This window comes from Peromyscus eremicus, chromosome 2 (genome assembly GCF_949786415.1).
Source record: "Peromyscus eremicus chromosome 2, PerEre_H2_v1, whole genome shotgun sequence".
In the NCBI taxonomy this organism is placed as follows: domain Eukaryota; kingdom Metazoa; phylum Chordata; class Mammalia; order Rodentia; family Cricetidae; genus Peromyscus; species Peromyscus eremicus.
This window is the reverse complement of record NC_081417.1, coordinates 151,927,650-151,951,363: the sequence shown is the minus strand read 5'-3', so window position 1 is coordinate 151,951,363 and position 23,714 is coordinate 151,927,650. Positions and strand designations below refer to the sequence as shown.

The window sequence follows — 23,714 nt, the reverse complement described above, 5'->3', positions numbered from 1 at the left end:
GTACCAGAGCCAAGCAAACGCGAGCGTCCCAAGAGCATTGGGACCAGCAGAGGAATGACCAAGTCTCAGAATAGGGTGGCCATCCCAGGCAGAGGGACAGCAGGAGCAGACAGGCCAAGCACGCAGGTGGAAACAGTGGGTCACAGAAGACTGAGAACACACTTGACTGCTGGCTGGTCTCTAACTGGAAGACGGCCTGGGCTCCATAGGGAGCCATAAAACCAGGCCCTTCAACAACACAAAGGTTCCCCACCTTGCCCACCCCCACATCCCATGGTCCCCAATTCTCATTTGGACTTGAGAGCTAACCACAGACCCCAGAGCCCCCACCAGGGGGGAAATGGCTGGTTCTACAAATGCTTCAGTCAGAAGGCAGTGGGCCCTGCAGACAGCAAGCCAGCGACAGCGACGGGGAGAGGGGAGGGGCAGGCGGGGGCCGCAAGCAAGTGACCAGGTCTCCCAAAGCGGGCAGGCGGGGAGTCTGGGTGGAGACCGACCACGCGCGAGTTCTTGGCCTAGAGGCTGCTGGTTCCTGGAAGGGCCGTTTCTGTCTGGGAAAGTGGCTATTTCTCTCCCACGTGGCACCCACTCGGATCACAATGCTAATTATGGCTGGAATGGAAGGGCTGGACAAGGATACTCAGGAGCGGAAAAGAGAAATACAACTTTGGAAAAACAAAAAAAAAAAGAAAAAAAAAGAAAAACCCTAAATTGCTCAGAGTTCCTGCCTGTCTTGCAGAAAGGCAAGCTGGCTATGAGCAAATGTTTTAATCAAACAATGAGGGAAAACCACTTTGGAAAGCATACAGAAAAAGGTAGTTAATGTTGAATCCTTGGAAATGGAACCGCAGCAGGGAGGCTGACCCAGTGCACCTTCGGTCAACTTTTGCTTCCTAAATTCCTTGTCTGACTTCAGGTCCCAGTGCACGTGAAAGTGACAGCTGCCACGAGGGAGTGCCACCTGCCTCAGAGGGTGCGCGGGGTGTACTCGGGCAGCCGTTTGAGCTTCTCCTTCTCGGCTTCACTCTCATCCCGTGCTATCACCAAGGAGTGTGAATAGCCCATGGCCACCTGCAACAACAGGCCAGTGTCGGCAACACACAGGGACCCAGTTCAGAGAGCTCAATGGGGGTCAGAAGCTGGGCTGGGCCCTGGGAAAGACATGAACCTTCCCTCCTCCCTCAACACCTGGTGTCGCAGGACTGGGGCCATCCAAGTTCCACCCTTCTAGGCCTGCAGGCCCAGATGGAAGCCCACGGAGCCCCTGTGGGCAGGGACTGGGGTGCAGCTCCACATCACACTTGCCTTCCTTCCCTCTCCAGATCACAGGTCAAAATGTATTATCTGCTCAGGGGGACTAGTCCCTGACCCTGGCTAGTGGCAAGGATCCCAGTTTGGAGGGGACTGAGGGGTGATGACCATAGAACTAGGAACTTGCTGGGGACCTGATCAGCACCCCTCTGCCCCCTCTCCTGCTGAGGGCTGTACCCTTCAAACACACAACACAAAGAAAGGAAAGCCAGTGAAGGGATGTCTCACAGCTCAAGAGGCTGGAAAGAGCCTGGCCCCACAGGCTCACTCCACTCACCTGTTCTGAGAAGATGCCATCCAGGGTCTTCACCTCCTGAGCTGCAGTGGAAGATTTGGGCTTGTGGTCCCCATATCCCTGGAGAGACAAAAACAGACGGTGGCAAGGTCTAACAAAAGAGGAAAGTGTGTTTCCAGGTATCTCTCACCGAGGTAAGAGATAAAGACCCAGTCACTGTGATTATGGGACAAAATGTGCAGAGCACTGAGTGGTGACGGTGGCCCACACAACCATACAACCTACACAACCAACGCAACCTCTGGCCCTGACACTCGACAAGGAGGAAGGAGCTGACTATCAGTGGCAACTTCAGACACCAGAGGTTAAAAGGAAGTGGCCAAGGGCTGCTGGAGAGCACTGGGCCAAGAGCAGCTCGCCCTGAAGCTTGTCCTGCACCCTGGTTTTAGCTCCTTCCTGGCAGACCGCACATCTTACCAATCTGAGGCACGCCTTTAATCCCAGTACTCGGGAGGCAGAGCCAGGTGGATCTGTGAGTTTGAGGCCAGCCTGGTCTACAGCGCGAGATCCAGGACAGGCTCCAAAACTGCATGGAGAAACCCTGTCTTGGAGGAAAAAAAATTTTTTTAAAAAAATTTTGTCTTTGGGTATTTTGCATGCATGTATGTCTGTGTCTACTTGTGTGCCAGGTAACTGCAGAGGCCAGAAGAGGGTGTCAGGTCCCCTAGAACTGCAGTTACAGAGGGTCGTGAGCCACTACAGGGGTGCTGAGAATCCTCTCCAAGAGCAGGCGGTGCTCTTATCTGATGAGCCATTATCTCTCGAGCCTCAGAAGATCAAGTGTTTTTTGAAAGAGGGTCTTGATATGTAGCTCAGGCTGTCCTGTAAGTCATTAGGCCACTGACACTCCCTCCACTACGCAGTTTAGGCTGTCAAAGACCATTCCTGATGGGCCCCAAAAGCTATCCAACAGCCAGGTATAGTGGTGAACTCCTTAATCCCAGCACTTGGGAGGCAGAGGCAGGCAGATCTCTGAGTTGAGGCCAGCCTGGTCTACACAGCGAATTCCAAGACAGCCAGATTTACATGGTGAGCAGCTGTCTTAAAAATTTTAACAGAAGCTGGGCACTGGTGGCACACACCTTTAATCCCAGCACTCAGGAGGCAGAGGCAGGCAGATCTCTGTGAGTTCCAGGCCAGCCTGGTCTACAGAGTGAGTTATGGGACAGTCAGGGCTACTCAGAGAAACGGTTGAGGAAAAAATATCATCCATTCTTCTCTGAAAACACAGAAATGGAGGATGGTCCCCAGTCTCTCTGCTGCCTCAGGAGGGGTCCCTTGGGTCTGGAGTCCTGGAGTGGCTAGTGGCCCTGGACACAGCAGTGACAGAGGGCCAAGGACAGCCCTGCCTCTGACTCCACCAATGAGAAAACTTCTTGTCCCAAAGGATGATGGAATAAGGAAACACAAAAACAAAGAACCAAGGGCCAGGCCACACTGAGAATGCAACCCTGACCACAGGAGATGCACAAACCCGCAGCCAGCCTTGGCCTCCACACAAAGCTAAGACTCAAAGAACGACACAGAGCTGTTCCCAGGATGGGACAGAGTGAGGTTAGAACCATGGGCAGCTGCTTCTGACCACCCCAGTCACTGGGGCTGAAAACAAACTGTAACTCAAGTTGGAAAAACGAAAAATAAAACCGTCCAGTCTTCTGTGTGCTGACCTGATGGTGCTGATTTACAGCACAAACCAATAGCCCTGGCTGCCCACTAAGCAGAACGCTGGAGGCCACAGGAGCCAGGATGACACATGCAGCTCACGAAGACAGTTTCCTGTGACATGGACAATGGATCCCAACAGCAGGGAAACATCCCATCACCGGAGCCCCGCAGGTCTGAAGCCTCCCACCATTTGTTCTACAGCATGATGACAAGCAGTCTCACTACCAACCAGCCAGCACAGTTTGAGAACTTAAAAGCCAAATGTGACCCAATGTCACACAGGACAACTGTCCTTAATGGACAAGGAAACACCGTCCATGTTCCTCAGGCCCATTCTCAGGCCTGTCTTGGCTAGTCCAGCTCTTCCCAGACCCTAACGAGGGCTTACCAGTTCCCCGAAGGTTGGCGACGGACCCCAGCTGATGGTACTCTCATCAGCTGCCACAATGATGCTGCTCTTCCTGCAAAGAGGCAGAAACTGTCACCACCCATCCAAGGCCAGGACACCCCTTAACACACCCACCTCCATACTGAAAACTCAGTAAGGGGTGAGAGGCTCCTCCTGGCCAGGGATGATCCATATATGTTTGCTGGTCAATACCAAAGCCAGGGCCTCACTGCCCTTCTCTGTCCTGGGGCTTTCAGAGGGAGAGCCCTTTGGGAGAACCACTAGAGTAGGGAGGAGGAGGTCACTAAGGACAAAGTGATAGTCCATCCTCAAGGGAGAGTTAACAAGAGGGACCTGGGGCAGGGGTGGAGGACAGACAGACTCAGGGGACCAAGAAGCCAACAGCTAAAAGCCAAGCTAACCCGCACACACCCCCAGTTGTCACCTGTAAGTACGGGGTAACTCAGCAGGTGCCCTTCAATGACAACACCAGATTAACCCCCTCCCCACTGTGTTGAGAAATTAAAACCCTACAGTTCCCAAGAGGGAAAACTGGCAAACCAAACTTTCAAAATTACTTTCCATGAAGGAAGGAGCCACCTGTCCTAGCCAACCAGGCCCCCATTCTCCCCTCACTCACATTTTGGGGGATCGGTGTCTCCTATGTCTAGCCAGGAAGACCTCAAGTCAGCAGGCAGAGACGTCTTCTCAGGGACATAGGCACACAGGACACCTAACACTCACAGGAAGGAACTGCCCTGGACACAGCCACTTACCCACAGGCGAGGCTCCGGATCCGCCAGCCACAAAGGTCCTGCACTGCTTTCGGGTACATGGTAGACTCACGAGACGTATTGGTGGCCCCCCAGAAAAACAGGCCACCTACAAGGAAGCAAAACACGGTAGTGTCACAGCAAGCATCTCAGGACAGACAGCAAGGTGATGGACATCTGCTCACAAGGACGCTGCCGAGAGAGAGCCAAGGACAGACATGGCTGTGGGCCCTGTGGGAACAGCTAGCCTCAGAGAGGGAAAACCTTGCACCCGGCTCCAACCACGGGGACCCGGGAAGTCGGGCTGGGGAACCGGACACTGACCCACTTCACTGACAGCAAAGGAGCAGGTGTAGCCCGCATAGATCTGGGTCGCGCCACGCCCCGGGAAGTCAAACAGCTTCACTAGGCGGGGTACCATCTCATCCTTCTGCTCCGCGTGGCCCAGCCGGCCATAGCCACCAAAGCCCCAGGAGAAGACTCTCTTCTGTGAGTCCAGGACCAGCTGCAGGGAGAGGAGGTACAGGCAGGGACACACAGGTCACGGCTTCTGTCCAGGAGGGTCTGGGACAGCCACAGACGGCAAAGGAGCAGCAGCACAGAAACCTCACAGCCTGGAAGGCAGGTGTAAGGCGGCCACTTTACACTTCCTTTACAGGGTGTGATTTTCCTTTTTCTCTCTTGAGATCTCCCCTTTCCTCCAAGCCAAATGGCCACATGAAGCAACTCTTTCTAATTCCTATCACAACACTGTCTAAACTACAGAAACAGGAGGTGAAGGCCGCGACCTACCCCTGCCTCTGCACTTGCCTGCCACAGGTGTATACAGGTGAGGCAGGCACAGATGTGCCAGCTGTTTACAATCTGCCTTTTCTGTGTCTTTGAGGTTTTACATCTAAACCCCATGAATGTGTAAGCTCAGCATGGAACATAAAGTGTATAGTTAAGGGACAGAGCACTTGCCCAGCATACACAAAGCCCTAGGCTCCATCCCTGGCACTGTAAAACATGTAACATGAGTTGCCCCAACCAAGGTCGAAAACAGCATCCTGGTTTAAGGACTTGTCGGCTTGAGACAGCTGCATTTAATCACTGAGCACCACCAGGCCGGCAGAGTGGCCCTGGGACTCAACTCTGGGCTTCCTTTCTGCTGCCGAAGCAAGACCCAGACCAGACGCATCTATTCTCAGCAAAGAGATCAAGAAGGGCCAGCGACAGGTGCACAACTTCACCCCAGCACAGGAAGGCAGAGGCAGGCGTATCTCCAGTTTGAGACCTGCCTGGTCACAGAGTGAGCTCCAGGCAGTCAGGGCTAGAGTCAGAGCCTATCTTAAAAAGAGGACCAGCAAGATGGTTCAGTAGGTGAAAGCACTCTGCCACGCAAGGCTGATGACCAGAGTTTTAACCCAGCGTCCTGACCTCCATACTCCAATAGTGCCTGCGCACTCACAAATACTAAGAGCTGAAGGCAGCAAATGCACACACCGATTATCCTCCCATGGTTATTCTGCTAAGATGACCTTTAGGAGACACCCTCAATAATTAACCATTCATACCCTAATAACTGTCTATCATAGCGACACAATGATGTGTGAGTACGTGGGGCGAATGGGGTGGGTGGGTGTGACACACAGCTGGATGTTTGGTTAGAGCATGATGGGAAACTCACCCAGCCACATGGCATAAGCCTGAGTAAGGCAGATACCCACCCCAGAACCAGTCTAGTACCAGCATGGCTCTCGGACAGTGAGAAAGAAACAAGGCTTACTGTGTGGTTAGCGCCACAGGCTACATCTCGAACCACCACATTCGGGACAGGCAAGATCTGCCCATCCTTGGTCTTCTCAATGAAGATGGCTACCCGCCGGGGAACCAGCTCACAGTCATATTCTATCCGCTGTGCCCGGGCGATGAACTTCCCATCTGAATTGTGTCCTGTGGTGAGCAGAGCCGGCCATCAGCAACAGCACAAGGCGCAGGGCAAGGAGGTATGCTGCTGTATTTGTACTGCCACAGGCCCAGGGGACCCTCCCGTCCCCAGCCAGAGACCCAGCCCACCCAGTTGGTCACGAGCTTGTGGGCACGAAAGGTCACTCTTTTAAAATGCATATAAAATAAGAACACGCTATGCAGTAGGACCGTAATTTGGGGAAAACCCTACATATACTCTGGGAGGCAAAGGAAAATGTGTCTCCTCCTGTGGCTGAGATCACAACAGTAGGCAGCTCTCAGGAGCTCTAAGGAACTCCAGAAGGCAGAGTGGACGCGATTGTTCAGCACAAGATTCTTCATTTCTGCCTACAAATTAGCATAATTTAAACATACTACAAAAGACATAAAAACCTGGAGTTCACAAACCACCTGCAAGAAGTCATGAGGAACCGGGTCAGTATCAGCTTCACTGGTGAAGGGCCTGCCTGGGACATTATGGGCATGCTCCAGCCAAGCACTGAATTCACATGTCTGTGGTCCCAGGACCCAGCATTTTTCTGGCTTCTTGCATTGGTGGTATATCCCAGTACTCAGGAGGCAGAGGCAGGAAGATCATGAGGTAAAAGCCATCCTCAGCCACACAGGGAATTTCAAACCAGCCTGGGCTACATTGAGTCAAAAACAAAAACAAAAAATTCTAGGCTAGCCAGAGATACCATCTCCAAAAAAAAAAAAAAAAAAAAAAAAAAAAGAGCGAGGTGGCGGTGGCATAGGCCTTCAATCCAGCCAGGCGGATCTCTTTGTGTTCGAGGCCAGCCTGGTCTACAGAGTGAGATTCAGGACAGGCTCCAAATCTGCACAGAGAAACCCTATCTTGAAAAACCAAAAAGAAAAGACACAAGGGCCAGTCTGGACCCACTAGCCAAGATGCTGGTTGCTCACAGTCCAGAACATTTTCATCCCTACCCCACTCCCACCCCAGCAACAGCAGCACTGTGACATGTGTCACGGCAGGACACTGGCTAGTCCCCAGTGGGGTGCTGTTCTGCTCCTCAGACCTTCACAGGTGGGATGTGTGGGTACTGTGCTACAGAAACACCCCAGACCACAACCTAATTGAGCACGGCAGGATGCTGGGCTTAGCTTAGAGGAGCCGTTCAGGATTCCCTTCTGGAAGCAGTTCAGATCACCCTCGCACACCACCAGGAGGTGGCCAGGCAGCTGAAAAGCCTGAGGCCACCATGGACCTCGCCATCTTTCCAACACGCTCTCTACTGACCAGGGCTCCAGTGTCCTTTCCAAATGTTGACAACTGGACCAAACTGCCCCCGGGGAGCAGCAGGTCCATCTGCCGGTTTTTCCTCCCACCTCCTTAAAGGCATTGCACTCAGCAACTGGCTGTTGTCTGTGTGTGGGCAACACTTCCTCCAGGAAGGTGGGGTGGGGGTGGCTACCTCCTCCCCTGGGAGGCATTCAACGTCCTTCCCTGGCCAGCCAGTCACTGCAGCAGAACATGAGGGCACGTGTAGCCCATGAGCCCCTCCTGAAATCATGTGTGAATTCTAAAGGCAAAGTCTGCACCAAGACAGGAGCAAACGGTTGGGGGATGATGATTAGGCTGGTCTGCTTTTCGAGACGGCTTTCACTCTGCAGGCCTTTCTGGCCTGTAACCACGTCAACTACCCCAAGCTCAAATTTGCCCTGCTTCTCAGCTGCTGGCATCACAGGTGTGAGCCAGCACACCTGGCTCTAAGAAGAACGTGTTGCAGAGTGAACTGCCGAGTTCAGCGTGAGACCTTCTGTAGACCAAGGGGAAGCCCAGTTCCTAACTGCACACAAGGGCTTTAACTGTCCTCCAGAACCAGCCCACAAATGCCATCCTTACTGCAAAGAACAAGCTGCTCAAGGCAAGCAGGCTGGCTCCATCAAGGTGCTCGTCTAAAGGTGACAGGGAAGATGCACACAGAGCAGGAAGCACAGAAACACACACAACACTTCCTGTGCTGGGTCTGGGTATGGCAGGAGGCCCGCCCGTAGCCATGGAAACCGTTTATCCAACAGCCCCGAGAACTCCTTGGCAACCAGCACGGATGTGCGTAAGGGGCTGGTCCTTCTTATTCACTCCTGACTGGAGGTATATTTAGTTTCACAGAGTCACTGTTCCCTGGAGTCTAAGGTCAGTGCAGCGCTCTGCTTCTATTTATACTCTCCCATCTGCGCACTTCTAATGACACTGGGACCCGGCAACCCAGATCCCGCGCTGCTGTAGGCTCTGCAGACACCAGCAGGGGGCGCCCACACCTCACCTCCTGCTCAGGACTGGAGAAAGGACCAGGAGGCCTTGAGTCAGAGGGGAAAGGAAAATGGAGACCTTGCAAAATTCGGGTTGCAAGCTTTACCAACTCTGAGGACGGCTTGCTGGCCTCCTCCTCTCTTCTGCTCTGTGAAGTCCACTATGATGAGGGATGAGCTGACCATAGCCAGCTGCTCATCCACCCAGGATTTTCAGAACCTCACTCTTACGTAATTCTCTCACTTCTAATAAAGGCTCATTTATATACGTGAGAGTGGCTCAGCTTTTGTCCTTTCGAAGATTCTCATACAAATGGATTTCCAAACCAAAAGAAAAGCTTCTTTGCCAGACAGACTCAGTCCTGATGCTCACTGAGGTAAAGCATTGTGACCCTTGTAACCTATGAGTTTACAGCAAGTTGTTCCACAGAGTGTGAGACACACTTAGCGGGTAGCAGCTACCTTTGGATCAATTACCCACACTTGTAACATGTGTGCACAGCCCCACACTGCCTTCTGGCTCTACACTTCCAGTCAGATCACAGAGCTTTTAAGAAAGAGACTTTCATACCCAGCTGGCCATACTCAGGGCACCCAAAGGAATAGAGGTTCCCTTTGCAGTCCATCAGCATGCTGAACTCAGCCCCGCAGGCCATCTTCGTAATTGGCTGCCCATTGTACATGATCTGAAAAGAAAGAGACAGCCAACTTTCAGCTCCTTGAATTTCTTCCTCACTCCACCCTGGTGCCAACAGTGAGCTCACCACCACGAGGGTGGACTCCATGGTTCGGAAGGCGGCCTCTTGAGCACACCTGTTACCACAAAGCTGACAACGAACACTAACTACTGGAGCCCCCGACCCTCCCAGGACAGCAGATTCTGGGGCTTTATCCTCTGGAGTCTCTCAGCAGCACCCCCATCATCTGGCTCCAGCACAGGGAGCGGGGCTGGAGGCAGCAGTGCCTTGCAGTGACCCCAGACAGGGAATTAACAGCAGGACCTCAGTGCTGCCCCAGCCTGAACTAGCTGTCCTGTCGCAGAACTCGGTCAGGCCTCGATGAAGGTGTGAGCCAGACACAAAATGGCTCAAGCGAGGATGTGCAAAGACAGCAAGTGGTAGGCTGGTGCCACCGCAAGGGACAGAAACCAAGTACAGACCCTGGAAAAGGCCCAGACAGAAGGAACAGTATTTCATCCTTGATGGTGCAGGCGAACATGGCACTCAGGCTCATCTCCTTACCCACTCTTAACTATCCAACTGCACTCCAGAACTCATAGCCAACAAAACAGGAGCCATTCATTATTATTCTTCCAACTCTACAAGCATAATCCCGAGGTCCTCCAGCTCACCGCTAAGCCACTGGCCGGCAGCCAGCACTGTTTGCCAGGGAGGAAGACCCTGCAGAGCCTCTTGCTCTGCTCCAACTTCACACAAGGTCCGAACTCAATATGTGCCAGGCGGTTGTGGTGCATGCCTTTATTTCGGCACTCGGAGGCACAGGCAGGCCAATCTCTTGTGAGTTTGAGGCTAGCCTGGTCTACAGTAGGTTCCAGGATAGCCAGGTCTACATAGAGAAACCTTGCCTGGTGGTAGGGGGAAGCAAACAAGCCATGGTGTCTGCAGGTGAGGAGACCCTTGCGTCCCACGCAGGGCTGACCTAACATAGCTTCTCTCCATCACTCTCCAAGCTGCCCCAAGCCCACACTGTGCTTGTACCTGAGCAGGGCTCGGGACAGCATCTGTCTGGTTCCCGAGGCCCAGCTGCCCCATCTTGTTCTCTCCAAAGGCGAACACAGAGCCAGTGTCTGGAAGGAGAAAAACACGACAGAAAGGGATGCAAGGATGAATGTTTTCAACTGGATTTGGATTAGCATTATGCAAACAGCTCATCCACCGAGCAAAGTGTGAGAAAGAGCTGAGTGAAGAGTCGTTGTGTGTCCATCAGTCCCAATGACATCAAGAGTGACAGCAAAGGTGCAGAGCTGAGCCCTGCCACACACAGAACCTGGTCTGGGCTCCCAGGGGCCACCCTAGGGCTCTCGCCACCGTCAGGGAGACACCCACCAAACCAGGGCATCATCTTCGACACTGGCTCAGAGTGTTCAGCAACTCCACCCACCCTAGAGAAACCATCTTTGCAGCCTTTTGCCTCAGCGAGATGGAGAGGAGCCACTTTCTTACCTGTCAACGCCAGGGTGTGGTTACGCCCACATGCTGCCAGCACGATTGCCTCGTGACTGAGGGCCTCAATGAGTCTGGGGGCTTCAACCCTCTTGGTATCGCCATGGCCCAGCTGCCCCTTTTCATTCCGACCTGAGGGGAGATCACGGCTGGCTAGGTAACACGACAGGCTGGGGCGGTAACCACGCTCACCCCTCAAAACAAACCTTTAACAAATCCCGAGAACAGGATGAGCCCAGCTACTCTCCCCAGTGAAAAGGGCCATCCTGAATATATCCCAACAGGAAGTGGCCAGCTACAGGACCATCCCAATGCACCCCCAGTCTCTGTTACCCCAGGACATGTTTGGTGTGGCCTGGATGCTCCACAGGCATCAAGCTCCAGGAACAGCTCTCATTCCTCGTGGCAGCTGGGGGACACTGTCCCCCTCCTCGGGGAGGGTCTCATACACGTACTATTGACCTTCATTTCTTCGAATCTGCACCCCTACCCTGTTACAAGATCCCAGCCCCAGGTCTGGAGAGGTGGCTCTGAGGTTAAGAGCACTGGCTGCTCTTCCAGAGGTCCTGAGTTCAATTCCCAGCAACCACATGGTGGCTCACAACTACCTGTAACTCCAGTTCCAGGGAATCTGACACCCTCACACAGACATACATGCAGGCAAAGACCAAATGTACACTAAATAAATAAGTCTTAAAAAAAAAAAAAAAGACCCCAGCCCCATGTATCCTCACAGAAAGGGCCACCTCCTTCTGGTCAGTTGTGTTATATCCATGGATATGTGAGAGCAAGCAGGAGACACACACACACACACACACACACACACACACACACACACACACACAGAGAGCCCTGTGGAAACCTAAGCAATGCACAGCTCCTCTAGGGAGCCCGGATTCAGCTTAGGCGGGCTCCAGGACAGCTGGAAGCCCTAAAATACTACCTAGGTTCCAACACAGACCCAAAACAAAACCCAAGAGGACCCCCAGGACCATCTATCTCTCAGAGAAGCACTTGAGTAAGTCAAGGTGGAGATTGTACAAGGCTGGCAGATGAGAGCCACAAGCAGGGTGGAGTTCGCACTAATCTTCCCCACTGGTCAGCGGGACCCCAGCAGCCTGCGGAAGTAGGCAGAACAGGTGACAAGCCTCCCTCCCAGGGGAACCCTCCCAGGAGACGAGCATCACTTAAAGGGCTAGCCTCAGGGCCAGCACTGGACAGATGCCAACTTCAAGAGGAGCCTGCCATACCCAAGTTCAGAGTTCTGACACAGACCACAGCACTCTCTCTCCTGCCCAGGAGGCCTCCTGGCGGCTGCCCTCTGTCAAGTGTCTCACAGTGGTCTCATGACCTCCCGGCTGGTCTCCACAACCCCACTGCTGCTCCAGAGAGCTCCCTCTCTTGCTCTAGGGGAATCACTCCTGTCACAGGGTCTGCCCTGAGGCAATCTAGAACCTGAGAGCCATGGCAAGGAGCTCAAAGGGAAGCTGCTAAGTTGGAGACACCGACCCAAAAGGCCTTGGCCAGTGCGGAGGACGAAGAGCAGGGAGTGGGGGAGGGGTCCTGTGCCACCCGAGAAGACAAAAATGGGGCAGCTGTTGGTGTGTCACCCAAGCCTGGGAGGATAGATGGGGGCCACACACGCTTGTTAATTTTTTTCAACAGAATTATAAAATTAGCGAAATGCAGAGAAGACGGCAGATGTTAATACATTTGGACTCTGGTACAGCAGCTCATGAAATCACCAAAAAATGGCTCAAACAGACCAAAATAAAAACGTCATATGGATTAGAAGCCAGCCAAAGGCTAGAAACAAATGGAGGAGGAGAAGCCAACTCCCCGCGCAGCTGCAGAGCCCTGAGGCTTGGATGACGTGAGCCTTGAGCACTATCTCCTGGCCTACCTGGAAAAAAGGAGAGCTGGAGTCAGGACAGCCTGGCATGAGGGAGGCTAGCACAGGAGGAAAGAAGATGTGGGCAAAGTCCCTAAATCAGACCGAAGGCCAGGAGCCACAGGGGCCTTTTAACAGACGTGTTAGCTACATACAAGAGCCAGGGAGGGAGTGGTATTTAAGAGTAATGGAACCCAGGCGTCATGCCACATGGTGCCACAAAGCAGGACAACAGGCCAGGAACAGATGGCTGGTCGGAGGGATGGCAGCACCCGAAAGATCACACTTGTCTCAAGTTCAGGAAAACAATCTCCAAGGATTCAAAGAACAGAACTAGTGAGATGGCTCAGCAGGTAAAGGAACTTGCTGCACAAGCCTGGAGCCTTGGGTTCAATCCCCAGAACCCACATAAATGGGGAAGGCAAGAACGGCCCCCCAAGTTGTCCTCTGACCTCCTCCACGTGCTATGTGAGAGACAGACACACACACACACACACACACACACACACACACACACACACGGGGGGGGGGGGGGGGGGGGGGGGGCGGGCGAGAGCGCACCACCATGGATCCAGACAGAAGACAGGGCCTCTTTCCAGGTGACTTTAAGTCACACTTCAGAGCATGTGTGTGTCACCCACATTCAATACTTACCCCAGCTCCACAGTTTCCCTTCTGTGGTGATGAGGAGGCTGTGGGCAGCACATGAACCCGAAACCACAGTCCGCACCCGGACTCCTGACAGGCACCCATACCTATGGGGCCCCCACAAATTCTGACCAAGGTTGCGGTAAGCAGCTGCAAAGGGAAGAGCACAAATTAAGCCCCTGCGGAGCAGGGCTGGACAGGTAAGGACACCCCAACATCTCACCTAGGGGTCGCACCAAACCAAGCCTGCCTGGAGTCACTGGCCACTCTTCAGTGAGGGCACCAACATCTCTCCTCAGACCCACACAGCTCCTGGGCCCCAACCCCACCACAGGGCAGGGCTGGCCTTCCTGTAACCTGTCTGGTGTGACAAAGGCTCATCTCTGGGTGCTCCCATCTACCCTCCTGCCTGCACCCCAGGCCTCCCCACAGCCCGAAAGCAGGTCTTTCTGAGGTGTGGTGTCCCCATCGTCCTCAGACCCACTTGCTTCCCTGGAGGGAGGTTGTCAGCCACTCAGCTCCACCCACACTCAGGAACTTCCGCTGTCACCTGATTTGCCCACCAAGTCATTTCCCCCCAAGCATGTCCTCTCATGGTCCCTACTAGCCCTTCAAACTTTCTGGAACACCCGCATCGGACTTTGCACTGTACCCCTTACTCAACCTGTATCCCATCCCAAGCATCCCACCTACTATAACCACCTCCACCGTGACAGGCAGCAGGGACCAAGCCACGGGAGCGAGCTGCTACTCCCATTTCTCAAGGTAGGGGTGTGGCTTTCTTTTCCCTCCAGGACAATGGTGGCTATCTTGAGAAACTGGCCACAGCTGAGGTGGCTCAGACAGCCCTGCGGGAAGGTCATGGAGAGGCTTCCCATTGGTCACCCATGAGTTGCAACTACCGGGCACCAGAGGGGCTCAGGGGTGCAGCAGAGAATGGCCTGGTTCTTGAACTAGCTGGCCCAGGTGGACTCTGGCTCCCTGGCACCCCACCAATGCCCCTTTCCCTGAAGAGGGAACCATCATCAGCCACAAGAACACTGGGTTATCTCCCTGTCCCAGGGACGGACGGACTCCCTCCCTCCCTCCCCCATTTCAGTTGAAAGGAACCCAAGTCAAAGGCACAAGCTGGCAGTGGCTCCAGCTTCCCAGGCTGCAGACACACACACACACAACACACACACACACACACACACACACACACACAGCCCCGGACCTCACCACAGGCTACAGCCAAGACCACCATGCTGCCGCACAAACTAGAGCACGCTAAGGGAAGGAGCTGCAAAGAGCCCTCTTCTACCCGCAGGGTGGTGGGAGGCAGACCTTGCCTAACAACAGCTCTAGGCAAAGTTACAGACCGCCTAGACATACCTGAACGTCGACAATTAATTAAGTGAAACTACACACACCTGACTCTGGAGCCAGACGGCCAGGGAGCACAAGTGCGGATGGGGGCAGGAAGCTCCCTGGGATGGATAGGTTGGCAAGACTCCCAACACTAGCCTGGTCTGCTCTGGACTCGTGGCACAGCTTCTGGGCCACAGAGGGCCCGGGAGGCAGAGGTGACAACCAGGTCAAGGTACCCTGCCATATCTGCAGGGGAACTGGACACACTGGAGACCAGGAACCCTGTGTGCCCAAGCTGCAGAGGCCACTCTATTCACTCACGAGGACTGACAGGTGCCAGGGCTATGCTGAAGGATGGGTATCTTCCACAAGGAGCCACAGCCAGTCAGCTCCATCCATACCATCTTCCTGGAGCAGGGTGATGGCCAAGGCTCCTAGGTTTGGGCGCTAGGGTGTGCCGGTGTTCAAATATTTGTTCACGGATGAAGCAATGCTGGGAAGCACTTTGGGCGTGTGTCCAAGTAAAATCAAGAGCCATCAAGTGTGGCACCGAGCCAGCCTTCTTTTCCAAGAGGCCCCCCCGGAAGGGACTCATCTTCTATGGACAGCTGGACACAGGACGCTGGTGGGACTGTGCCCACTCCCACAGCTTACTAGTTCCACTGAGTTCTTCTCACAAGTCAGTTAAGTAGCCTGTTCATCTCCGTCATCACATCTGACAAGTGTCTGGGGCCTCATGGCACCTCAGCACAGGGCCAGCCTCTTCCTTGTAGTGAAAGGCCATCTCGAAGACTCAGGGAGCCATGCCTGCTGGAGGACTACAATCCCCTGAGGCATCTGAGTCTTTTAAACACAGGACTGTGAAGGCACAACATGCATGAGACCAGGTTCAGCTCAGATGCAGCACCCTCACCAGAGTGGCTTTGTGGCCTCAAGCAATTTGCATGGCCTCCCTGAACATGCCCACAATCACAGAGAATACCTACCTGGTGGGCATGAGCTAGCACTCCAATGACCACCTGGTTGACAAGAAGTAGTCAGTCATCTTTCAGACAGTTTCTCATACCTTGTTGTTTAGGGACTTCCTTCCGTCCGATCAAGTCCCAGTTGGTCGCCCCAAAAATCAAAAGCTGCCCTTTGCACTTAGACCCTTCGAGTTTCTAGAGAGAGAGAGAGAGAAGGCCAAGAATGAGCTTGTTACGGCTGCTTACTGCTGGCACTCCACGGCTTTCCTATGAAACAGGAAAGAGATGAGGGCGCTCTCTCTAAAGCCCAGATTAACCTTGAACTCACATCTTCCAGCCTCACCCGTGTGGGTTGCAAATGTGTACACACCAATGCTCCGGCTCAAAAAGATTCTTTGCTGGTGCTTTCACACTGGCCAGAGGTCCCATCCAATAACCCCCATCTACGTGCTCCAAGGTGAGCGACCCCAAGCCCGTCCCCAGAAGTCTCAAGTTTGAGCTCAACACTAATGCAGAGCCAAAGGAGAGCTCTGTTCTCCCCCATTCCCATGCACAGGACCAGCCCCCAAGGCTGGGGACCCAGGAACCACACACCAAGGCCAGCTACACAGTCCCCACTACAAACACCATGGTGTACTGGCAGCCTTCACACTTCAAGGCCTGCATGACTTCTGCATGATCACCATGACGTCAGTCCTGTGAGCTGCCCACAGTAAGGAGAGATTTTGTTTTTTTGTTTTTTTTTTTTGTTTTTCGAGACAGGGTTTCTCTGTGTAGCTTTGCGCCTTTCCTGGAACTCACTTGGTAGCCCAGGCTGGCCTCGAACTCACAGAGATCCGCCTGGCTCTGCCTCCCAAGTGCTGGGATTAAAGGCGTGCGCCACCACCACCCGGCAAGGAGAGATTTTGAACAGGGAGGAAGAAAGGGGGGATTACAGCCAGGTACCTAACTTCATCAGGGGAGATGGAAAGCGTAAGCTTTGGTGGGGCAGCAGGGTCAGATGAAAAGGGCCTTCCATGGATCTTCGACACCACCCACAAGCGGGGACCAGTGGTTAAAGAGGACCTCCTCACTAGGACTCCCAGCAAAGAACACGACTCCCTGACCCCTCCGCATTTAGGTTTAGAGACAGGGTTTTGCTCTGTAGTTCTGATTGCCTCTCAGTCTCAGTGGTCCTCCTGCCTCCGCCTCTTTAACCAGGAGTACAGCTAGGTACCACTGTACCTGTCCAGTCAGGGCTACTGAGCATCCACTACCTATACAGAGCTAGCATTTGAAAAGGCCACTACACATTTATGGGCTGCGCCCAGCACTCTCTCTTTGCCTTCTTAAATGCCAAAATACATTACTGAGCTGGCTCAGTGAGGTAAAAGGACTCGCTGTGCAAGCCTGATAACCTGAGTTCAAATCCTCTGGAGCCATGGCCTCTGTGTGCTTATACTCACACACATACACACAGTAAACAGAATACATGTCTTTGAGGAACATGCACTTTTGCTTTGTGTGAGACAAAGTCTCAGTATGTAGCCCAGGCTGGCCTCCATTTAATAATCCTCCTGCATCGGCCTTCCAAATGCTGGGATTACACCCAGTTTCCAAATACACTTTGTAGGGCTAGAGAGATGGACCCAGATCCAGTTCCTAGCACCCAGATCAGGTAGTGAGTGGCTCACAACTCTCTGTAATTCCAGTTCCAGGGGATCGAAACCTTCTGGCCTCTGAGAGCATCTATGTACACATGGTGTGAGCAGGTACACACATACACAGAAATAAAAATTAGAATGAAAAGAAAAGGGAAAAAAGAATTCTTTGTAAAATACATTGTAGGCTGATGTGCCACTCAGTGATAAATGTCTAGCCTGGGCAAAGCTTTGGACTCATCACCAGCACAATAAGCAAATCACAATAAATAAAAGCAATTAAGTAAGTGGGTTGTTAGGCTCAATCCTGCACCTACCCTTACACCTCCACCCCTGACCTTTTAGGGAGGCCTGGAGCGAACCAGAACTGAGCCAAAGCTGCGGCTCCAATACTTCCAAGCCCACAGTGGCCCCAGGTCAGCTGTCCTAGACAACACACACCACAGGTCCCCAACAGCCACATTTTATTTGGGGGGGGATCTGACTTCCCAGGTATCCCCAGTATTACGTAGCCCCTACTTCCAGTCAGGTCCAGGAGGCAGATGGCAGGGACCAAGCTTCAAGACTGGCTACACAGGCCCAGGCCTCACAGGAATGGAGTAGCCTCCCTGTTCAATTATTCAGGAGCGTGGAGTGTGGGGGCGGCCTTCCAGGGCCAGACTCAAGTTACCCAACGGGAGCCTACTTTCCCTTTCTCTCTCCTTTGTTCAAAGGCAGGTGTGGCTGGAATAGTCTACAAGCCTCAGCCCAGGGCACTGGGTCCTCTGTAAGGCCGTCACTTACTGGTGCACACTCTACCATTCTCCAGGTCAGGACTCTGAAGGGGCCCCAGAAATGGAGGGGAGAGGCCTCAAAACCAGCACGATTCCAGGCCAGGCTGCACTGCACTAACAACTTCCGAAGTGGAGAAGATCAAGGGTTCCCAAGTTCAGCGCTCACTGAGACGCAAAGCGTCAAGAGTGCCGTGGCCACCCTACGCCCTGAGATCCACCAGGCCAAGGGCTGGTGGCCAGTAACTACTGCCATCCCTGGGGCTCCTGAAGCCTTTCATGCCAGCTAGCATGTATATGAAAGCCCTGCCCTTCTGAAAAAGCGGTCTGTGGGCAACCTTGCCTGCTTGCCCATGAAAAACACGATCTGTTACTCTGGCACCAGTTTCACATCATGGACCCGTGTTCTCACGAAGGATGTGTGATTGTATCCACTGCCAAATCCTACACAACTGTTTACTAGCAACTCACAGTTCATCTCTCTACAGCGAAACTCTTCCCTCCTTCTTATGGAATAAAGATTTTAATTAGTGCTATTCATAATGCCCTTTCAATTAAAGCCCCCGTCAAAAAAGCCCTCAGCCACAGAACTCCAATAACCTATCCTATAAGCCCACTGGCCCTTTCCAGGGGATCCCAGGGAATAAATGGATTTGAGAGAGCTTGGGGGCTCAGTGGAAGAGCAGGAGCTTAGCCCTGGGTTCAGTCCCAAGCATCAAAAGGAAGGATGGAGGGAGAGAGGAAAAGACAGGAAGGAAGGAAAAAGAACAAGCCAGAGGTTCCCTGCTCTCCAAAGGTTAACCCTACAATGGGACTGCAACGTGTCGAAAGGCCTGCACGCAGACAAAGCCCAACAGTCTAGGACGGAGGAACTCCATCTCACCCAGCTACCTACCTCCACATGACGAGTCACAAATGTGACCTGGGCCCAGATGGGGCCAAGGCAGAAAACGCACTGAGTATCTTCAATCAACAAAATGGGAGTTCCTGGCCACAGCAGTTTCTGAATTATTGCCCAAGTACACTTTGCAAGTCTGAGAGAGTCAACCTTTTCACATTTAGGAGACTGATGCTCTGGGACAGGAGGACCACAGAGCAAGATCCTGGCAACCAACCCCCTCCCACTCAGGCTTGGCCTTTAACTATGTTTTCTAAGAATGAACATGTGTCTCAAGAGTCCACAAAACCTCAGCAACCCCCCACCAAAAACCCACACAGGCCAAGTGGTGGTAATGCATGCCTTTAATCCCAGCACTTGGGAGGCACAGGCGGTGATCTCCAGGACAGCCAGGGCTACTACATAGAGAAACCCTGTCTACAAAACAAAACAAAAACAAAAAACCCAAAAAGACAAAACAAAAACCACACAGAGCTGGACACTTGTGCCAATAGCCAGTTTCTGAGGACTCAGGCAAGACTTCTGGGGATGAATCAGCCTCTTCCTCCAAAGACAAAACACCCATCCTACACAATGACCTGTGAACCTCTGGATCCGACTGACATAGGACAAGCCTCAAGTCACAGGCTATTAAGGACTCTCCCGTCTTTCCTAGCACACTGAACTCTTACAGGAGGACAACTCTGGCCCTCAACAACGTGAGCATGTGCCTTATCTTCCCCAAGCCCACGGCAACTACAAGTACACGATAAGGGAAGGCGAAAGCCAGAGGCACAGACACTGACAGAGGAGTCTCCTTGGAGCTACCCACAGGAGAGAGGCTTGTGTCTGCTCAGTGAAGTAACTTCTGAAAATCAAGAGACTGGTCGCCTACTACAGCAAACTGTCCCTGATCTGCCAAGCAGACACCATGAGGGCCCTTGAGCTAGAGACACCGGGCAGCCTGTTGGCCTGGGCCTGTGGGAATGAATGCAAGGCTGTGTTCCTGACCTTGAGCCAAATTCACCAATCCTAAGGGAAACAGAAACTCCAGGCACACTTTCCAGGTGCAACAGTGTATCGCTTGGGAAACCCCATAGGCCCCAGGCTTCGTCTATCCTATGGCCCCGTGCTGACCAGTGCGGGGATCCCGCGATAGTTCCCCTAGTTTTAAGGTGACAGACACACAACTTTTGAGTTCCTGTTTCTAAACATACACAGGAAACTGTACACATAAAACAAGCACAAACTGCAAGAGACTGCTTCACTCAGGCATGACATCTCCCAGTTGGACACAAGGTACCAAATCCAACACGAGGCTGGTGGAGGTCGAGGCAGGCCTCTTGAGTCCCTACCACACTGTTCTTCCACTCCTCATGCGAACCCCTGTGTGGGTTAAGAATCTCTTTCCAGACCACAGAACTCACTGCTCTTGCAGTGGGCTAGAGCAGTACAGCAGCTAGCTCAGACACAGATAATCCAATTCCACGTGGCTTTCCCAAACTCTCGTAAACCCCATTCAACAGAGGCAGGACCCCATCATGCTCAACTTCTTAGTAGCGTCCTAACTGGCTGAGTGGGGAACAGGAGGGCAATTTGTGAGTTCCTCTTTCAATACGATGGCTGAGACCATCACACTATCTGGCAAGCCTACCTCCTGCAGCGATCCCCCCCGCATGCCTAGCCAGAGCCTTCCTTGCAGGGCTGTTTGTGAAATATGTTCACGGGCGCAATCTGCAAGACGGTTAAGGGCTCCCTGCTATCCTTTCTACTGTGCCTGGATGGCTGTGAGGCGCCCAGGTCCCTTTACCCTTGTCACCTCTCCAGAGCACCCTTTGAAACAAGGGTGACACTCTCCAAGAGTCAAGCCCCATCTCCGAGGCGGAGGAGAGGTGTACCAAAGAAAACTTGGACAAAGTTCTAGTGGGGACGCTGCGGACCCTGGGCCCGGCTCGCAACGGCTCTGCGGAGCTTCTTCTGCAAGCTCAAGTTAGACGGCGAAGAGACCAGAGCCTACGGCGGGACAGACCCCACCGGCCCCACGCCGTGGCCACCCGAGGCAAACAAAGCCCAGCGCCGCTCTGCGGGGGGTCGCGGGTGGGAGGAGGCGAGCCCCGGGCGGGGGAGGGCCTCCGAGGAGCATGCGCGCTCACACCCGCGCGGCCCCCACCATGCCCCGCGCGCGCACCGGCCGGCCGACCGCGTAGGGGATACATGGAGCATGCGCGCCGCAGGCCAGGCCCCGCCCCCCCGGGGCGCCCGAGCCGCAGCGGCGGGAACCTCAAAGCCCCGGTGCGAGCCCGCAACTCCCGGCGGGTTGCCCTCCCCCGGAGAAAGAGATGCGGGGGGGAGAGAGGGGGCGCACCCGGGGAAGAGCGACAGCCCCCGCGTGGCCACGCACGCCCGGTTCCCCCGGCCCGGGACCAGCTCCCCCGAGTTCCCCGCGCGGCGTGGGGGAGGGGCGGGGCGTGACCCCGCGGCGCCCCTCCCCCCCAACCGCCAACCGCCCGCGCCCCCGCCCCCGCCCCACTCACGACGCGCTCCTTCGTGTGCTCGGGCTCCGTGATAACTGCGGCCGCGCCGCCCGCCTTGCCCGCCGCCGCCGGCCTGGCCGCGCGCTTGCCGCCGCCGGGGGCCCCGTCCAGCTCCGGGCCGTCCTCGTCGCCGCTGCTGCCGCCGCCGCTGCTACTGCTGCAGCGCTCGGGCCGCTCGCGCTTCCTGCCCGCCGGGCCGCCGCGCCGCCGCGGCCCCGCGCGCGCCGTGCCGTTGCCCGAACTCGGCTCCTCCCAGGCCGCCCCCTTCTTCCTGGGCATGGTCGCGGGCTGCGGAGACACGGGCGCACAATGCACGGGCTGGCTGCAGGGCGGGGGAGGGGAGCGCGGCGCGGCGTGGGCCGCCCCACCTGCTGCTCCCTCGCCCCTCCCCACGCCGCGCGCCACGCGGGGACCCCCCTCACCCCAGCCCGGCCCCAAGCACCTGCGAGCACGCGCGGAAAGAGGAACTTTCGTGGGCCCCCTGCCCGGCCCCCGCTGCCCCGCACTCGCCCCGTCTGCTCTTTTTTTTTTTTTTTATTGATTTTGAACAATGGGATCTCTGTCTGTCTCCGATTAAACCACGTGGATCCGCCTTCCTTCCCCTTCTTATTCATTCCGTTCCCCAACCCCCCCGCTTCCCCAGCGTTGTTTTTTTTTTTAAACCTTTCGCGTGGTGGGGGGGGGGAGGAGGAGAGAAAAAAAAAAAAAGAGGAAAAAAAAAAAAAACTTTCCCAGACCCTGCAAACTGGTCCCAGTCGGTTTCCAGCCCCTACCTGGTTGGAGTGATGAGAAAAGGGAAGGGGAGCGATTGAAAGACGGGTCAACGGCTTCGTCTCTCCCCGGCCGGGACGAGGGATCCAGCCCACTCACCAGATACACTTAAAATGTAAATACGAGCTTCCAGAACAAATGCTACAACACAAAACAGAAACACATGTGCGGCCGGGCGGCAAGCGAGCGCGCGCGCGGCGGGCGGCGAGGGGCCCCGGGCGCGGGCGCCCCCTACCGGCCGGAGGACCCCGCCGGCCGAGCCGCCCACCCGAGCCTGCGTCCCGGGCACCCGTCGCCACGCCGCAAGCCCCGCTGGGCCTGCCGCTGTGCGCTCCTCCGCACGCCGTTCCACGCAGCGCGGCCTGCGCGTCACAGGCGTCTTTGGGACTCCGGAGAGTGTCAGATTCTCTTGTTTTTTCCTCTGAGCGTCTAGACAGGTCACCTGAGGACAGTCGCTGGAAAATAGTTGCTTTGCTCACGCAGCAGCCAACGAGGGACGTGCCCTAATTGAGTGATTGGAATGAAAGATGAATACAATTTGAATAACTTTCTCCTATGCAGACAGAAGCTAGATTTTATTCGCCGCGGATGTGTCCCCAGGATGCAGCCGGGTGCTGTTATATGGTCAAGTTACATAAAGGTTTGATATACTAAGAAATTAGTAATTAGCAGGGGGCATAGGTGGACTTGAAAGTACTTGTGGTGGAACGTTTTTCTTTCTCTGTTAACGTATTTACTGAGCCCCCAGGACTAGCAAGAGAAGATGCAAGGGTGCTAGATGCTGGAAATACAGACATAGAGAACAAGATCTCTGCCCCATTGGAAGGCGGAGTAAGGAGAAAGATTAAGAAATAATTGAAAGCGTTGTACTTGCCCCATTCAAGGATCAAGGAAGGCGTTTCTTGGGCAAGCTGAGTTGAGCAATTTAAAGAATCACACCTGCCACAAAAGGGGTAGAAAGCATTTTCCCAGCCCCATAGAGTAGTGCAGGGTCCAGGAATCCCGGAGGACCGGCCGGCTCACAGAACCGGGCAAGCAACGTGCAGGATTGTCGATTGGAGAGAGATCTCCTTGGCTGGTACTAAGGGAAGGCTAGCATGGCCGTATCACTTTTTCCTTTTGCCAAAGGTTTCTTCCTTTTTCTTTGGTGTTTTGTTTTGTCTCATGTAGCCTAGACTAGCCTGAAACTCACCATGTAGCCCAGGCTGACATTGAACTTGATAATCTCCCTCCGCTACCTCTCAAGTGCTTGAGTTCCTAGCGTGAAAGTTTCTTTTTTGGCAACTTCCTTGGTTGGCTAGAAAGTTCTTAGGGTCCTTGCGGTTCGTTTTTATTATGTCGAGCAGCAAGGGCTGGGGGACCACAAACATCTGAATACAGGCAGAAACTCCAAGAGAACCAAATCTAAGTTACTGGATAAAGTCGTAAG

At 54.1% G+C, this 23,714-nt stretch overlaps 1 protein-coding gene across 1 annotated transcript; it reads right to left on the bottom strand.

The window, feature by feature from the left end:
* Nucleotides 1-699: 699 nt before the first annotated feature.
* Nucleotides 700-22,458, bottom strand: Rcc2 (regulator of chromosome condensation 2). The gene is made up of 13 exons (XM_059255309.1): nt 22,288-22,458; nt 21,515-21,802; nt 15,795-15,888; nt 13,385-13,528; nt 10,840-10,971; nt 10,375-10,463; nt 9,228-9,342; nt 6,201-6,367; nt 4,757-4,937; nt 4,436-4,541; nt 3,660-3,732; nt 1,589-1,666; nt 700-1,071 (listed from the first exon to the last, which is right to left on the bottom strand). The coding sequence occupies exons 2-13, from the start codon at nt 21,791-21,793 to the stop codon at nt 967-969; spliced, it is 1,563 nt and encodes a 520-aa protein (XP_059111292.1). The 5' UTR covers nt 21,794-21,802; nt 22,288-22,458; the 3' UTR covers nt 700-966.
* Nucleotides 22,459-23,714: the final 1,256 nt, after the last annotated feature.

Excerpts from the sequence above, each read along its gene's own strand:
- Rcc2 (XM_059255309.1), bottom strand. The coding sequence starts at position 21,793 with ATGCCCAGGAAGAAGGGGGCGGCCTGGGAGGAGCCGAGTTCGGGCAAC. Across the intron at positions 13,529-15,794 it reads GGAAGTCCCTAAACAACAAG|CTGCTTACCGCAACCTTGGT; the intron begins GTATGAGAAACT and ends TTCCCTTTGCAG. Across the intron at positions 6,368-9,227 it reads CCCTGAGTATGGCCAGCTGG|GACACAATTCAGATGGGAAG; the intron begins GTATGAAAGTCT and ends TGCTCACCACAG.